This window comes from Penicillium roqueforti (genome assembly GCF_015533775.1).
Source record: "Penicillium roqueforti strain LCP96 04111 chromosome Unknown scaffold_04, whole genome shotgun sequence".
NCBI lineage: Eukaryota > Fungi > Ascomycota > Eurotiomycetes > Eurotiales > Aspergillaceae > Penicillium > Penicillium roqueforti.
Window position 1 is genome coordinate 141152 of NW_024067568.1, and position 17887 is coordinate 159038.

General features: G+C 49.8%; 6 protein-coding genes across 6 annotated transcripts; 2 read left to right on the top strand and 4 right to left on the bottom strand.

Moving 5' to 3' along the window:
* Positions 1–530: 530 nt before the first annotated feature.
* LCP9604111_2888 (putative lipoate--protein ligase) lies at positions 531–1865 on the bottom strand (the record flags this gene model as incomplete). Its single annotated transcript, XM_039070414.1, has 1 exon — positions 531–1865. One exon carries the CDS (start codon positions 1863–1865, stop codon positions 531–533), a length of 1335 nt encoding a protein of 444 aa, XP_038930843.1.
* Positions 1866–2099: 234 nt separating this feature from the next.
* On the top strand, positions 2100–3439 carry LCP9604111_2889 (bifunctional chorismate synthase/riboflavin reductase [NAD(P)H] ARO2; the record flags this gene model as incomplete). Its single annotated transcript, XM_039070415.1, has 3 exons — positions 2100–2134; positions 2187–2548; positions 2610–3439. 3 exons carry the CDS (start codon positions 2100–2102, stop codon positions 3437–3439), a joined length of 1227 nt encoding a protein of 408 aa, XP_038930844.1.
* Positions 3440–4057: 618 nt separating this feature from the next.
* On the bottom strand, positions 4058–6901 carry LCP9604111_2890 (uncharacterized protein; the record flags this gene model as incomplete). Its single annotated transcript, XM_039070417.1, has 1 exon — positions 4058–6901. One exon carries the CDS (start codon positions 6899–6901, stop codon positions 4058–4060), a length of 2844 nt encoding a protein of 947 aa, XP_038930845.1.
* Positions 6902–7986: 1085 nt separating this feature from the next.
* Positions 7987–8290, bottom strand: LCP9604111_2891 (con-10 family general stress protein; the record flags this gene model as incomplete). The annotated part of the gene is made up of 2 exons (XM_039070418.1): positions 7987–8112; positions 8165–8290. 2 exons carry the CDS (start codon positions 8288–8290, stop codon positions 7987–7989), a joined length of 252 nt encoding a protein of 83 aa, XP_038930846.1.
* An 808-nt stretch (positions 8291–9098) lies between these two features.
* LCP9604111_2892 (uncharacterized protein) lies at positions 9099–9830 on the bottom strand (the record flags this gene model as incomplete). The annotated part of the gene is made up of 2 exons (XM_039070419.1): positions 9099–9443; positions 9504–9830. The coding sequence occupies 2 exons, from the start codon at positions 9828–9830 to the stop codon at positions 9099–9101; spliced, it is 672 nt and encodes a 223-aa protein (XP_038930847.1).
* A 4219-nt stretch (positions 9831–14049) lies between these two features.
* Positions 14050–17559, top strand: LCP9604111_2893 (putative serine/threonine protein kinase; the record flags this gene model as incomplete). Its single annotated transcript, XM_039070420.1, has 1 exon — positions 14050–17559. One exon carries the CDS (start codon positions 14050–14052, stop codon positions 17557–17559), a length of 3510 nt encoding a protein of 1169 aa, XP_038930848.1.
* Between the last annotated feature and the right edge of the window lie 328 nt (positions 17560–17887).

The following is a 17887-nucleotide window of genomic DNA, read 5'->3' on the forward strand; positions in this document are numbered from 1 at the left end:
TCTGTAGGCCTGGAGGCTGTGGGGAATTTGTGTTGTTATGGTAGCTATTATTCGTTTGATATGTTATTATAGGTTTTATAGAGATTGACATCGGGTTAATCGCCGATTATTAGCTGCTTAATAGATACTTCATATCGGGGTTCGGGTGAATATGCCGACATATAGTAACACCCTGGACCTGAGGCCATCTTGGTACAAATCGGAATTCGCTGAGAATGCCGATCCAGCCAGTTGGATCTGTGCGTAGTTTTGAAGGATCCTGGGGTTAGCGTGGGGTTTGGATTCAGCCGGTCGACGTAATGTGTGGAGATCATCAGTAATAAGAGGCCAGTTTGTTCGAAATAGGCTGATGAGAATCTGATAAGCGGGGGAACTATCGTCCACCAATAAGGAAACAGGCTAAGCAACCAATAGTGTGGCTCTTGTCATATAGGAGGATATCACATGGTATTATTGTTTGTACATAGGGCTCAACAGCACTCAATATCTATACACGTCTCAAATTGCATGACAACAATGCAATTGGACATCTAACCACCCAATAGGCCCCCCAAGAATCGGCCCAGCTCTTTCACAAGAGCATCATCGACTCCCTCGGTCTCACCAAGACCCTGTTTTAGGATCTCGGTCCACCGGGCCAGGGTAATCTCGTGCAGTTTCTGTCCGTTCAATGCGGAATGGACACGGCTGGCTTGATCGGATGCGATGGAGTCGTCAGATGAGACAGATATGTGGCTTTCGACAATAGCGCCATGCTGCAGACGGAGGAATGCACGAGTACTAAAGGGAAGTGAGGAGGGAAGTGGCGGGCGTTCACGAGGATCTTCCTCGATCGGGTATGTTGAGAAAGTGAACCGCGGTGTTTGTGTGTACTTCCACTCCAACGACCGCAACTCGGCAATTCCTTTCCCAATGGTAGGCACTTGCTCCCCTTGTACATCTCCCACTGTACCAGCAACCCAAGAGTCCCCAGCGAAGACTTCAGGTTCATTGGCATGAGCACGCCGTGCCCTGAGAACAGCATCCGGATGTACCTCGTAGAGCCGAGCAAACTGCTCGATCACACCCTGAACCACGCCCTGCATCGAAAAGAACGAGTCGGCCAACGCAGACGAGACATTCCCGACTGGAGAACGAACGCTTTCAACACCCTTAGCCTGGATATACGGGCGGGCGGATGATCGCAGGTACCGGCCAAGATCATGAATGTTCGGGGAATCGAGCAAGCAAGTGCCATGATGGAGGGCTCGGTGTCGAGTAAGCTTAAACGCAGATCCAGAGATCTTGCGTGTCAGAGGCTCGTTGGGATCATTTTCCAATCCCTCTGCTCGGGCCATGACAATATCATGCCGTTCATTGACACTAGTGTTGGTAGCCCCGACCTGATGAAGTGCGCGCACCACCATCTCGGCATGCTTGTCGCGCGTAAACGAGGTCCGCGGGCATATAACGCTGTAATTCAGGTTGCCTTCATCGTGAAATACAGCCCCGCCACCTGATCGCCGACGCACAAATACTGCAGCTTCGTCTTCTCCGGTCGTGCCGTTCCGGTCATTATGAAGTGCTCGGAGATCTGTCTCAAGCCATGGGTTCTGGTTGCGACCAATGACTACACATGGTCGATTGGCATATAGAAATAAAACCGTGGACTCTGTCGGGGCGTTTTCTAGTAGGAAGTGCTCGATCGAAAGGTTCACGTAGGGATCTGTTGATAGCGATTGGTAGATCTGGTGTAAAGAGGAAGGGCGGCTGGCGAGCTCGGCGAATTGGTGAGCGGGATATGACGAATTATGGCGGATCCAGCCATATTTTAGCGGATTAGTCCAAGGTGCCGAAGACGAGGAACATCCTCGGAGGGCGAGCATTGGGGCAAAGTGGAAGAGGTTATGAGCGCATCACGAAAGTTATGGGCCGATAGTCGGTTGCGCTAGTCCCAGATAGGAATCTCAGCGATGAGTCGAATTCAATTTCCTTTTTTTCTACTTGCGGTCAGCCATCACCACTGTTCTTCTTTCTTATTCTGCAGTTTTTATTGATCTCAAGGTCTTTGAACGTGTAAATTGTCTTCAATCCCTTGCGACTATCTTTGAACGCCCATCATGTCGACGTGGGGTCAATATTTCCGTGTCACCACGTAGGTTACCCACCCCTCACAAAACACATTGTTACTGACACCCACAATTTAGTTATGGCGAGTCGCACTGTCGCTCTGTCGGCTGCATCGTCGATGGATGTCCTCCGGGATTGGAACTCACCGAGGCCGACATTCAGCCCCAAATGACCCGGCGCCGTCCTGGCCAAAGCGCTCTCACTACCCCGCGGGATGAGAAGGACCGAGTCGAGATCCAGTCAGGCACAGAGTTCGGTATCACTCTTGGTACACCAATTGCCATGGTCGTCCGCAATGAGGACCAGCGCCCCAAGGACTACGGCGGCAGCACAATGGACCTGTACCCTCGCCCTAGCCATGCCGACTTCACCTACCTTGAGAAGTACGGCGTCAAGGCCAGCAGCGGTGGTGGTCGCAGCAGTGCCCGTGAGACCATTGGTACGTCATGTGTAACTATCAACGCCAGAAGCGATTACTCTTGCTAATCCAATTCCCACAGGCCGTGTCGCTGCCGGCGCCATCGCCGAGAAATTCCTCAGCCTGGCCCATAACATCGAGATCGTCGCCTTCGTATCCTCCGTCGGCAACGAGCACCTCTTCCCCCCAACCCCCGAGCACCCCTCCCCCTCCACGAACCCAGAGTTCCTTAAGCTGATTGAGACGATTGACCGCAAAACCGTCGACACCTTCTCGCCCATCCGATGCCCGGAAACCGAGGCTGCTGCGCGCATGACCAAAGTCATCGAGAAGTTCCGCGACAACCACGACAGCATCGGTGGAACCGTAACATGCGTGATCCGCAACGTGCCTGTGGGACTAGGTGAGCCCTGCTTCGATAAGCTTGAAGCCAAGCTCGGCCACGCGATGCTCAGCATCCCCGCAACCAAGGGCTTCGAGATCGGCTCCGGCTTCGGTGGCTGCGAGGTCCCCGGCTCAATCCACAACGACCCCTTCGTCGTCAACACGTCTGAAACCGGCAGCCCTCGCCTCACCACCAAGACTAACAACTCTGGCGGTATCCAGGGTGGTATCTCCAACGGCGCGTCCATCTACTTCCGCGTCGCGTTCAAGCCCGCTGCTACTATCGGCCAGGCGCAGACCACTACTTCTTACAGCGGTGAAGAGGGTGTCCTGGAGGCGAAGGGTCGTCATGATCCTTGTGTTACCCCCCGTGCTGTCCCTATTGTCGAGGCTATGTCGTCGCTGGTTATCATGGACGCACTCATGGCTCAGTATGCCCGCGAGGGCGCCAAGAACTTGCTTCCCCAGAAGGCTCAGACTATTCGTACTAGTCCTACTACCGCGCCCAATGGTGCTCCTTCGTTGTAGACGGGAGGAAACCTGACAATTTATTAAAATGTTATACGCAAGCGTCATTAAGAAGGGTCACGTCTATGTCTATATACGTATTTGATGTATCATGGAGCTACAAAAGTGTTATATAGATGCCATATTCATACATTTACCAATTTCGGGAAAATCTACAAAATTGTCTAAACTATAGTTATTACTCTTAAAGCCTCAAGAAGCCTCAAAGCAAGACATCAATTTTGAATTTGCCACCTAATCTAACAAGCGCTCACTCGGAACCGAAGAATCACGAAAAAAAGGGAACACATGGATTCATCAGAAAAATCATTCTTATCTCAGAACGGCATCAAAACATCGCTGTGGATATCGAAACGACAGAAAACAGCAGCCACCCACGGAAAGCAGTGTGACAAAAGTAAAGACTCCAAGCGAGAAAACCACAAACGCACGCTAAAGTTGTGTACAAACGACACAATGCAATGTAACACAGCACACCTCTAGGTGTCTCTCATAGATGCAGACACCAAACCAAGCTCACCTAACCAAAAAAAGGACACAAAACAACAAGTGAGAAGATAAAACCAAAAAAAGAGAACAAGAAAATCAGGAGAAGAGGAAAGATGCCAGATCTCAGATCTAGGTACTAACTCTCCGGTTCCCTGTGCTCCAACTAACAGAGCGCTCAGACATACTATCAACATCGCCAGCAGTAGCATTAACGACACGAAGTTTCTCTCGAGGAACCGTGAAAGTTATCTGGACTCGTCGGCCCTCAGCGGCACCCTCTAGGTCCCAATCATGTACATCTTCCTCATCATCGCCGAAGCCAGCTTCGTTGCCCAGATATCCTGGCGCGCCGATGAAAAGATCATCGCGTGTAGACCGAGCAGTGTTAAACACATCGTCTGAGACTCGTTTACCCGCATTCCAGTCTTTGGCGCCCTGCTTACGGCGGAATAACTCTGCTGAAGCGCTGACTGCTCGGCGCGGGGAGCTAGGGCCCGAGCATGTGGATTGTTGGTCAGACCCGAGTAGCGTGCTGCGGCGGTCAATGCCGGAGGCCCGGTGCGCTGTGCTAGTGGTACTAGCACCGGAGTCTAGCTGGCTGTCGGGGCTGCGGCGGGTCATTGTCAGGGCTCGGCGCATGGTGTTAATTACCCAGTCGGCAGGTTTAGGTTTTGATTCTCGGGGCAGTTTTGAAGGGGATGAGGGTGGTGAGGGTGATGAGGGTGTGGTGGGGTCGAAGGCATCAAAGAGGAGGGACTCGTTCTCCGACTGGCGATGGGACATGTTTGTCCTGGCTGTAGAGTAGGAATCCGCCGAAACAGAGTTTTCCGAGGGGGCTACGCCGTCTGGATCGCTGTGTACTGAGCCTGCGGCGAGGTATTCCAGTGACTGGTGTCCACTGCCCCAGCTCAGAGGTCGATCGACAAGGATAGCTCGTGCTTGATTGACCTTGCCTACAGGTTGGGTGGATGCAAAGGAGAATGTCGAGGTTTCTGACAGATTGGTGGCTGTTTGTTCGCTTTTTGTCGGGGACACGGGATCCACAGATCCAATATCCTTTCGCCGGCTGTAGAAAGGACCTAGGCCAACGCCGAAGATGGTGCTCCGAGGAGTTGCGTAGGGGGTGTCTGAGAAGGGATCTTCGGGCTCCGTCGTCTTGACCGTGGGTCTTGTTTCAGCTGGAGTGCTTGCCATGAGATGTTCTCGTAGGATCTCTTCATCTTCCTCGCGTTCATCAATAGGGTGGATATCACCAGTAGCATCACTCCACCGGTATTCGCTGTTTCGATATGAGAATGGCCTATTGCTCACTGGAGGTATCATGGGGGATCGGTTATTTTTGGCTAGACTGGGAGGGTCCACCAACAGCCCAGTCCTCTCCGCCATGCCTTCGCCCTGGACTTTCCAGTTGGGTTGTGTCGTCTGGCAGCGGTTTGCCGACCAAGGATACACGAGGGCATCCCTTGTTTGGCTCATTCCTGAGCCCCGAATACTGCTTGCTTGTGTTGGACAATCTCGACCCCAAAAGTGAGATCGTTCGGCCCCCAAAGCAAGTTCCCGTAGCTGCGAGTCTCGCTGGCTCTTTCCACGGCGCTTTCGGTGATAGTTCCATCCACATAAAACAATGGCTATAGCAACAGGGCATCCAATGCCCAGTCCAACCCCCAAGCCGGCCTTTTGGGACGATGAAAGCTTACCAGAATGGGGGAAAGCATTCGAGGAACTGGCTGCAGGGTTGCTGTAAGAAGTAACCCAACTGCTCGAAGTCACATTGTAGAGATAGATCTGCGGGTTGGACTGTGTAGTCGGTAATGCCCGTTTCGAAGACGATTTCGGGATAGTGTAGCCCCCAGAAATCATCATCACACCCCCAGGGAGCATTGCCGCTCCATGTCCGAAGATGCCAGTACCCTCGGTGATTCCTAAGCCTTCGGAAGAGGGTGCTGTCCAAATCCATTCAGTGGTTCCACCAAACCCTTCCGCAAGATCCAGAACTGCAAACTGCGGCTCAGCAGGGACAGTAATATCGCCCACCCAACCTCCAAACACAAACACTTTATTTCCATCTTCTGAGAGAACTGCTGTGTGACCGGAACGAGGCTCGATAGAAACCGTATCCCGAACAGTCAGCTCAGTCTTTGGCGTCAAATTCGAGACCGCAGAAACAAAGCTCCAGCTTTGCTGCGGCAGCGAGAAAATGGCGAGTTGCGACATGTTGAGGAACGCCTGCCTAGTATGACCACCAATAAACAAGAAATCCTGTTGTTTCCCCGTAGAACCGGCAGCATATGTAGGCTGAAGCGGCACGACGGCCATTCCGGCTTCAGCGATGGGCGGTGCGCGCTTGCCAGTAGTGGCAGCGGTGAACTTGGTGTTGTAGTAGGGACTCGGCCCTAACACGACCGTCGAGTGCGAATAGTTGGCTGCGGAGACCCATGTTTCGTCCGTGCTGTTGGCGAATGGACACATCCCACCAAAAGCGTACATGGAGCTCTCGTCCTCGTTCCGGGATGCCGAATACGTAAACCCCGCCGCCAGATAGTTCGGAGCGGTTTTTGCGTCGCTGGTGATAACTGGTAGTTTTTGCCAAGTCCCATTGCCGACTGGGCTATTGCTGTTTGGGTGGAACTCCCATAGTATCGGCTTATCGGATGCGCTGTGGCAGTTGCCCGAGTAGACTGTGATGAACCCTTGGTCATTGATGGTGGAAATGAAACTCGAGTTCTGGTCAGAACTGTAGAACGGCGTGCTCTTCAGCAAAGTTTGATAGGATAAATTCTCGGCGTCGATACTGCTGGACAGGTTGAGGGAGACGAACTCGGTTCCGCCGGTGGAGCTAGGTCGGAGGATGTACGCGAGGGAGTCATTGTGTTGTGGGGAAAGGAAGATAGAGGACGGAGTGTATGGGATTGCAGTAGAGGGACCACCGAGTGCAAGAAGCGCAAGCAGTCCCTTTGCCTTCCGATGCTTCATGCTGCTTGCGATCCGAGACAATCAGAAGCAGGGATACATTCCAAGATCGGCGAGCATGACATGCCACGCGAAGAAGAGTGTCTATTTTTGGACAGTGCAATGCAGATATTAAATTTGACAGGTGTCAACGTGGTCAACGTGAACGGTAATGAAAAGGTAGAAAGGTAAGGAGATATTGGAGGGGTAACATTGTCTTCAGTAAACAAGTTTATCATCAGACCTGGGTCTCGCCTGTTCTCTATATTAGACCAATCATCAATCACCCAAGAGTACCAAGAGTCACATTCATTTACTCGGCTTTGTTTGCTTGCACTAAACAAGGAAAGAGGGAACCTAAAGTGTTGCCGCGAGTCAGATCGACGGATTGACTTCGTTGCTGGGCAACGGCGAGGTGATTGCGTGTTTCCTCATGTTTTCAGGTAAACTCAAGAGCATCTCCTACATATGCAGCTATGCACACCAGGCAGTAGCATTAAATGTAATCTAATTAACTTGGCTTGATTTCTCTCAATATTAGAATCCTTCGACGTTATTCAAATCTCCAAGTGGCCTTTAGTAAAGCCGGTATATGTTTCAGACTACATCAATTCAATCGATCTATTACCAGATACGGGGTTTCGCACCTTTTACCTTTTACATTTTAAGGTCGTTCATCACGGAACATCCCGAGGCTATGTACGATCTACACATGTATGCTTAAGTTGTATGTAGACATGCATATTGCCAAGATTAGGAGCGGAGCGCGCTAAATCCTTGCCTATTCCCATTCTAGAAAAGGATGGGCAACAGGAAGAGAGCTAGAAGATTCTTGGAAGAAATAGCTTGAGACGTTCTAGATATGATATATTTCTTGGGCATGGAGACTAAACATGAATTAAATGTGAAAACTCGCTCAAAAGTTAAGTAAGAAGCCCCAATTTCACCATTGAAGCGGTTATAAACGAATGTATAAGTGGAATAGACATGTCTTCCTCGTAATCCTTAACGTTTCAAGTTGATTTCATTTCTTTTTACCGCATAGCTAAAGGGTAGCTGAGACTAGCAACTTGCAAGCCGCAGCGAATTCCTGCGATGATAAAATCACCTTATTCCTCAGGCTGGTCAAGATGATGGACAGCATGACCTCCTTTCCGGCCTGCTTCTTTGGCTCTCTCGCTTCCTGGCTCGAATTTTCCACGCGAAGCATGACCGCCTTTCGAGGCAATGTTCCTCTTCAGAGTCGTCAGTTTGCTGTATATGGAATAAGACACTGCTTTTACTAACCTGCTTCTCCTTATCCATATGGGCAAATCCGCCGTGGTGGCTAGACTGTCCACCCTTTCGAGCAATCTGCTCGACCTCTTCGTGAGGACGGTTGTGGAAATTACCGGGGTTGGGGTTGTCGACCATTGTGAATATGTACAATATGTACAGAGTAGTATTATGATTGTAAATAGTTTGGAATGTTGAAATGCGTGATCCAATGCCAAATTAGCTACGTATTTATACACAACTCCATATATGTAACGCCACGGGGTGGCTGTTGACAGATGCGATGGAGTCACTTTGACGTCTATTCAGCCTCGACTTTTCTATATTTGCCTCCACTGAGAACTTGCCATGGCCTCACAACGATCCATCCAGGGGAGTTTTAAGGAATATTATCAACATCATCAGAGGAGAATGTCAATGCCAATTTCTATTACATCGTGTTATGGGCCCAAGAGCAAGCCATAGCTTCGTGTTGAAGAAAACCGCATCACTATCTTGTAGATATGTTTAGTTCTCGAAGAGTTCGAAGATCGAAGTTCTATAATAAACAATCCCATATATCCTTAGACAACAAGATAAGCACATATGATTACATATTCCATATAATTAGGACCTGAGTCAAAAGCTCAATATGTCCAAACCCATGGTAGATGAACACATGGCATATGACCTCAAACATAGATAGTGGCAACCTTGATGAACTTCGGGGGACATCGTGTGATTGCCTAGACTCAAAGCCTAATGTTGTCTACGTCGATATTCGTCACGTCGCCGTAATTGTGTCTTTTGACCCAATTCGTGGATCCCCGCCTCAATCCAAACTAATACACCAACCTTAACATATAACTTATACGATAATGAAAACCAATTAACAGCATTTCATATACAATGTCCGGGAAAGAGGTCCATTGAACGTATACAGCCGGCAAGGCTCATACTAGCGAATTTATTTCGTAGAGGGATTAGGCATCCCCGAAGTATCAGGCCACTTACGGAAGAGGTCCGCCAGATGATCCATCGGCGCCGTTAGAAGCCCCACAACTGTCTCGTACGGAGGCCTGTCTGGTGCGCTAGGATGAGAACGCGAAGGGACGAACATCTTCGTTCGTCCAAAGCTCTGAGAAAGGCCCTCACTCTCCTCTTGAGACAATGCGTCCTCCAGTTTAGGCAAATCTTCAGTCTCCTCCTCTTTGATATGTTCAGCAAGGTCCTCCATCAGCTCCCTGACAGCAGGAACAAACTGCGTATTTGAAGGTGTCATGTTTTGGAACGCCTTCAATTGCGTTTTAACCTTGGCCCATCACGTCACATCAGCACTCTGATAGGTAGGTGGCAGAGGAGCTTAACTTACTTTCTGATGCTGGTCACGGTCCTTATTGGCCATTTCCATGCCACCGGGGAGAAGTTTCTCGAAGAGAGGGTAAACAACAAGCTCTTCTCCAATGGAGTGTCGAGCTAGTTCCCAGGTGAACAGATTCTGGAAACGAGTTTGTTCATCCTCGTCCTTGGAGGTGATTATCTTGCCATAGTACGATTCAATATCCCGGTGATCTTTTTTGATCGTGTCGATGATACGGGGTGTCATGGTAGTAGGAGTTGCAATCCCACGTCTCTGGGCAAGACGTGATAGGAGTTGACTGAAAGTAGGGGTTCTTGGTGCACAAAGAGCAAAAGTCATTGTGGCCTTGGAAGGGGAGATTCACGACAGAAATCTCAAGTTCTCGACAAGCTGAATCGTGGACTCCTTATACCAGATGTAAATTTAAGCACAGGCAAATACAGTGCAAGTCTTCATTTGTCTATCTGCCCGCTAGATCATACTGACGTGAAGTAAATGCATGTAGTATAGTAATGGAAGATATGGTATTTGCTGCGATCCTATTCAAGCCTAGACAAACCCGAAAGTGGTAAATTGATCTTACGTCTAATGGGTGTCATGAGTGTCATGTCACATTTATATAATCCTAAAAGCTCACCTGTGTACCTAGGCGCATGATCTTGGATATTTATGATATCACATGTGATTCGGGCAGTTTCTTTGCGGGAAAACTATCCGTCATCTTTGAATCATCAATGGGCTCTTGTACGCAGCTGCAAATAAGCGCCTCGCAGTTAGTGCTTTAGACTGAAAGGAAAGTTTTCCGTCATCCGCACCGTGGTCATGTACCCAATCAGGACCATGTTTCACAGTGTACGGTGCTCTGATCCTTTTACAAACCACACTACAGTTAACTGTTGGCATGGTAGTTTATGTCTAGTTCGTCTATATTCTGCCTGTCGGAACAAGTTAGCGTTCAGCTTCTAGCAATAGGTACTCACGAGTTGACATATTCCTAGCAGCCCTAAGCACCCTCTTCAACCAGCGATATCCAAATTGGGCAAGTCGCAGCTGCGGCCTAAAATCCGGTGCATACAGCTATATATGTAGTGTCTTCATGTGAAAAAGAAGCAAAGTCTCGGACCGCAACACCCCAACACGGTTCTGTGGATTCCCCGGCTTACATCCAACGTTAGCATAACAACCGAGCTAACATTTGACTTTTTTGTATAGCTAGTTCGCATATGTGAAAATGGGCTATCTGAATAGTCTTATTGAGAGAACTAGAAAAGGAGTAGACACGTGTCTAACTATGAACAGAATGTCCATTATAAGCGTGGAGTATGTCCTACAATCCCAATGGAGCTAGCGGTGTAAATAACTATCTCGCTTATTAAAGGCAACTATACGAGACCCATGCATGGAAGAATGCTCGAGCGGCGGCTACCATCGTCAGCCACCGGCGTTCGGGGACGTTGGTCTCATGGCTACGAGAAGCGAAGGGGAAAGCAAGTATCGGTGGAAAAATTAGTCGGCTTCAGCCAGTCGATCTTTACGGATAAATGAGATTGGACAGGTAGTTCATCCATGCTCGGCAACAAGAGGCAAATATTCGATACTGCACATTGCCTTGATGTGGACTATAAACGGGGTTCCAAGACAAAGTCGCCACCTGTGGACTTGTATACAATCACATGTGGAATGCAAGAGGCTAGAGGTATCGACAAGGTTATTCTAATTTATGATCAAGTACTAAACACCTTTGATGCTCACCCCAAAATCAAAACCATTACGGGATAGAGATCAACAGAGGATGACAATCTAAATCAAACCATATTGCACCGTGCCTGTGCATAAACACCGTGCAATATAGCGCTAGCCCACCGGTGTCTAATTTCCGGTGCTCCGCTCTGTTAAATTGTAAATCCGACTCGACGTTAACACAGAGTAATAAGGCACCAGGGTGTGCACACGCCCAGTCGACTGGGACTCAATCAGAGAGGGAGAACAAAAAGCCACCTTGCCCCTTTCGTCACACAGCAGGATCAACACGAGCAATTTCCCTCAATAAGCATCAGCGAAGCCCGAAATGGATGAGGGATATAGAATTGGGAATAGTGTTGTGCTTCCCGTGAGCTTTGGCCATGCTCGTCTTCGTGTGCTTTGATCGCTTTTGCGGTGTAGGTGGCGCTCGGGGACTGTGGGTGCTGTAGGTACATGCATCGTGGAGAAAGCAGAGTGATGTTTTGAATCTGGATGTGGAATGGCATGAAATGAAGACGGGATATGCAGAATAGAGATTATTATTTTGTTGAAACGGTCAAGGTGTCGCCAACCACCCGGACAATTGCCTCACACTCCAACCTCTAGGTCCTTTCTAGGATTAGCTTGGTTTGGAATCGCATGCATCGGCGCCGGAAATGGCTGCAGAACGTGTTGTCTCGGATATTCAGGCCGAACTTCCATTGCGCGGGGCAAACTGTACAACCATGGTAGGAATGATTGGTAATTCTTGCACGCTCTACCCCTGTGCTATAGGATGACGAGTATCGCTCAGAATGCGGAATATAACGATTGATCAGCCTTCTTCCCGCTCTACATGCGACAGCGAGGGCATCTGCCCCAATCCACTCGGCTACATCTCCTGAGAAACGGGCTCATATACTAGTTCGAGGGAATAAGTAGACTATTGAACCCCGCGATTATATGTCTACCGTAGTTTAGCCCTCGATCGAGTGATCCCCCGCATCGTAAGTTGTGGGGCATAGCGTCTTATCTGGAGTCTGGTCCCTGGGCATCTCTGATTCCCCGGAGAGTTCTAATGGCATGTCATGACCTTGGAATGCAGATAATGTAAGTCGGCAAATTACCGATCGTACTTCAGGGTTACACGCAAGAAAAGAAATCAAGGACATAGGCCAAGACGATACAAGAGAAAGAAGGCTAATTAGGGGCCAGACCCCTATATGACGTCGAGTATACGGAGTCGCGCACAGATAATTTTATGCACGGACAGCGGATTTCATGAGGATTTCCTCCCGGAAAGAGCTTCATGCAGGACGCCTCCCGGAGCCTGGGAGTATTCTGTAGTATCATAGTAATATATAGTGTTACAGTATACTATATGGCATATAAGCCTATAACATCCCTATAACATGCCATATATATGTACAACAAGTCGGAGTGTACAAAGTACATCCAAGAAAGAGTAGAGTTCCATCCATGGATACACTTTTGCCTTTTCTTCAATTGACTGGGACGACATAAAACGGCAAAAGACGTCCTTGATACAACCCCTTATAATACAGCTTCCGGTATTAGGGCCCAGCAGTTCGGGCAGAAGTTATGAGCGAATCTACGATTGGAGGTAAAATGATCTATAGCCAGCACCGGAGTAAGATAGTCTGTCTGTAAAGATGCAGGCCTCGGAGCCGAGGGAGTCGAGTTGGAATAATAAAAATAAGGATCATCACACGGTTGGGCGACCATGGTCGGTCATTTACCTACTTGGCATTCTCACGATGGCTTCCAGTCTAGGCTCTTTGCCTACATACTCGCTGAAACCTGTCATGGTCCATGGGAATTAGGCTGTCCACGGAAGAGTCCTCGACGTAAGGACCCAAGCCCAGTGGCAAATCCGCCACTGGGAACAACTACATTTACAGGATATAATCTGTATATTCTATATTCTATATTCTGTCTATAAGATATGTATTATAGATGCACGGAATAGTAGGAGTACCAGATTAATCTGCAAACAGCGCGGAATTCCAGAGCTGATAGCCCCACTAGATATGGCTAAATCCTGAAATCTGATATATTCAATCCCCCCAAGTAGATCCATTGGCAGTTCGAGCGTATCCCTTTTTCCTTTTTCACACTTATTTTTTATAATCCGCCATTCGGTTCACCATTGACTTGGTAAACTTATCTTGTTTCTTGGCATCCCGATCATCGCTCTACCCTATTACCCAACCTCCCCCTTCAACTCTTCAACTCTCCTCTCGACTCTCGGTCTCTCTACACATCTTTTTCTCTTCTCTTTCTTTTTTTGTAATTCTTACAGCTGCTTGGCTGTCTTGCCTTTCCTTTCCACATTACCTTCGGATCTCTTATTCTTGATTGATTCCGATCTCGCTCCCCCCACCTCCACATCCCCCGAGAACTGGCCATCCGAATGAGCCAAACCCCGAATTATTTATAGCATCTGTTGTCAACGGCACTCCTTTTTTTTGACTCATTTCCCCACGTGTGGATGTGGGATCGTCCATACCCTCGTGCAGTAGCAGGTCTACCTCGTGTCCTTCCCCCCTAAGGCGACAACCCGCTGTCCGGTACACGGTTTCCGTTGCCTTGTCGCCATCCCTATCGACTTCACGAAAGTAATGCCGACCTGTTTGTGCGTGCAAACAGAGCTTTTTGTCAGCTCACCTTGAATCAATTATTCACGAGGGAAACCCCCGCAAAAAAAAAAGAGTCGAATTGGAGAATGTTCAATTAGGATGCACAACTGCACTCGGCACAGCTGCCTCAGCCCCCTCCCTTTGAAATAATACCACACAGGAAGGAAGAAGGGAATATGACAGAAAATAGATCCTCGCAAGCTGGTCTGGAGGATCCAGATCAGCTGGCTCGGAATCATGTCTCAAAAAATCACAAGCGAGATCTCAGCCGGTCCGACGAGTCATCGCAACTCCCATCTGCGTCGAACGACCAACTCGAGTATCGCCCCCAATCCAAATCATCCGCGGAACAACCATCTATCATCACCGATGTCTCGGAAGCTACCGCAACTTTCCGCCAGGCCTTCCCCGGCGTTGGTGGTGCTCGGGCCCCCTCGAATCGCTCGTCGTCGAGTTCCCTACAAGCCCTCAACGAAGGTATCGTGGTCGATGTCCGATCGGAAAATGGAAGCATTGGAAGGAGCACTCGACGAGCCTCGAGACACTCGGATAATCAATTACCAGTTTACCCCGATCAATCCTATGCCTCCCTCCAGTCTCAGGTGCATCCCACCTACCACCCTCACCTCGCCGAACCAGATCCGCTACCCAGACACTCCTATGCCCGTGGTGTTCGTACTGCGGGCAACACTCCGATATCGAGCCCCGGGCTCTTCTCCATGAGACACTCTCGCATGGGAACGCCATCCGCGTCGGACGATGACGTCTCGACGCGAAGCTCACTTCTCCATCCGTCACATCTTCAACCACCGAAGGAAACACACACCGCCGAAGTTGATCGCGACATAATCACGGGAAACAAAACCATCAATCAGTATGAAATCCTTGAAGAGCTCGGACGTGGTGAACATGGCAAAGTGAAACTAGGCCAGCATATTGCGACTAAGCAGAAAGTTGCCATCAAGATTGTCCAGCGGTACTCCACCCGCCGTCGGTTAGGCAAATTGGGCAACCCAGAAGACAAAGTGAAGAGGGAAGTGGCTATTCTGAAGAAGGCGCGGCATCCAAACGTGGTCAGCCTGCTCGAAGTCATCGACGATCCGAACCGACAAAAGGTGTACATTGTGCTGGAGTACGTTGAGAATGGCGAGATTGTCTGGCGCAAAAAGGGTCTACGAGAAATTGTCCACGTCGACAAGCTACGTCTTGAGCGGGAAAAGAATGGAATTCCAGACACTCCCGCTTTTTTGGAAGAGAGCCACCAATTCATTCGAACGGCTCAGCATCTGCGGCGGCAACGGGAAAGGGCTCGCGAACGCATTGAAGCACAGGCTGCCGATGCCCAGCAAGGGCCAATCCCTGCTTGGAGTTTGGAGCACGGTGCGGAGTCTTCAGATGAGGAGGATGACGAGTCTGGTATTCCCATGAGGAGACCATCTGTTGCAGTAACAGATGACTCAAGCCCATCCTTCACGCAGGACCCGTCTCTAAGTGCTATCGAGGGCAGCATGTACGGCGCATATTCAGACTTCCCGATCGAACGACGTTCCAGCACAGCCTCTAGTAGCTTTGGTTATGCACCATCTGAACCCGAGTGGTCTGCAGAGGGCGATGACATGGCATTCGTTCCTTGTTTGACTATCGATGAAGCCCGCAGCGCATTCCGGGACTCGGTACTTGGCTTAGAATATCTCCACTACCAAGGTATCATCCACCGGGATATCAAGCCGGCGAATTTACTCGTCACCAGCACTCATCGGGTGAAGATTTCTGATTTCGGTGTTTCCTACCTGGGACGCCCAATGCGGGACGAGGAAGAAGAGCAAGTGGGCGAGACCGACGCAACGGAGTTGGACGATGCGCGTGAATTGTCCAAGACTGTTGGTACTCCAGCCTTCTATGCCCCCGAACTATGTTATACCGGCGATGATTTCGTGGAGACTATTGGGTCGATCCCCAAGATCACTGGTGCCGTCGACGTTTGGTCGCTCGGTGTTACATTATATGGAATGATCTTTGGTCGCCTACCTTTCGTTTCGGATGATGGGTACAGCATGTTCCAGACCATCGTTAAGAAGGAAGTCTTCATTCCGCGGAAGCGCCTTGTGCCCGTGATGGATGAAGCGTCCGACTCTAATCAGTGGAATCTGAGAAATGATGATGAGCTCGTCTATGAGGATATCGACGATGAGCTATACGATCTGCTCATGCGTCTTTTAACCAAAGATCCGATCAAAAGAATCACCCTGAAAGAGATCAAACACCACCCCTGGACACTCCACGGTCTTCCCAACCCTCGAGTCTGGATTGAGGAGACCGACCCTGCCTTCCAAAGTAAGGGTAAGCGCATTGAGGTTTCGAATGAAGAAGTCACAAGCGCTGTCAGCAAAGTCCCTTTCATTCAACGTGTTCGATCTAATGTCGCCAAATGGTTCGGCAGCAGCCGATCGAAGGACAAGGAATTCCGCAAGCGCACATCGAGCACAACACCGTCTACCGAGACCCTGTCCTCTGCCTCAAGTAACAGCACATTTGGAAAAACCTCCCGCGACAGTCATCGCTTCAGTTTGCGAGGGGACGAGGAATTCTTCCGGCCACTCAAATTTGGCAGTCAAGGACATCCGCTTGCCCAGAGCGTTACTGCAAGCCCGGTGGATGAAGGTGATTGGGCATCTTATTTTGACGGCGAGCAACCAGCTGCAGCAAATCTTGCTGCTGCGACTAAGCTTGCCACTCCACCTCCACGCCGACCTGGTCCTCCTCGTCGCGCACGGTCTTCAATGTCCACAGCAGAATCCGCAAAGACGGTCAAGCCATCCAGTTTCGATACTCCATTGACGGTTCGGCCGTTTTCTATCATCGAAGCCCTAGGTCCTACCAACTTGGGTAGTCTTTTTAGTGGAGCTACTCGACGGGCATCACGAGGCAGTCATAGTCGGCGCAGTTCTCCGTCTGGCGAGTCGGCATCTCGACATGGGGATAGAGAACGTCGCTCTGCTGAGCCTAGCATCGCTGTCAGCAATGCATCTGCCCATGGCCAAGTGCGCACCCCCGGCCTGTGGCATGAGGAGAAACACTCTTCTGCCCAGCAATTAACACACAGGCGCAAGCGATCTTCGAAGATCGAGGATCCATCAGCTGCAGAATCTCTCAATCTCACAAGGAATGCACTCCTGCGTCGTAGACGGAGCGATATTGATGCAAATGAAGGCGGTACTCTAAGAGTTGACTACGCGATGTACTCTACTGAATCGCTCCTTCTACCACCTATCACTCCAGCTACCAACCAAGGGTGTGCCGCCGACACTAACAACGGGCTGGCCACTTCCACCTCGGCCACTGTATCTTCCTCTTCTGCCGACGACTTCACCAGCGGCATGTCTCAGAGTGCCTCCCACCCCAGCATTCCGTCGGTCGTCTCAAACGCATCGTCTCTTTCCGGTGACGGTTACTCGGTCAAGGGAAATGACTTGGACGAAGTACCCTCTATGCTCCGAACCGGGGAGACACTCAAACCCCTTCGTACTCATCCGAACTCGCCCAGGTCGTCCGAAGAGGATGAGTCGAGGTACTACTGCGATGACGAGGACGAGGATGAGTCGGAAGATGAAGGCCTTGTGATTGGAAAATGCAAGCCTCCTCCCAAGGCTGCCGCATCGAATATTCCGTCGCAGCCATCGAACTGAAATGTGACCGGTCCCGATCGTTCCAGTCCAGTCCATCGTTCCAGTCCAGTCCACCTCTTTACATTTGATCCTCCCCGCCTACCGCATTATCACCCACCACTTCCTCCATCCCTCGACACTTCCTTAATATACCTAGTGAAGTTGTTGTATATCATCGAATATCGTTTTGATACTCTTTCCGTTCCGGTTCTCGGCAGGCTGATATCTGGAAATTGTTCCTAGAAATTGTTCCATACATTCTACATGGTCTGTACATATACATGAACACACGTGGATATCCATCGATGCCTCCCTGTGAAGGGCTTACTGGTGCCCACCGACCGGCTGC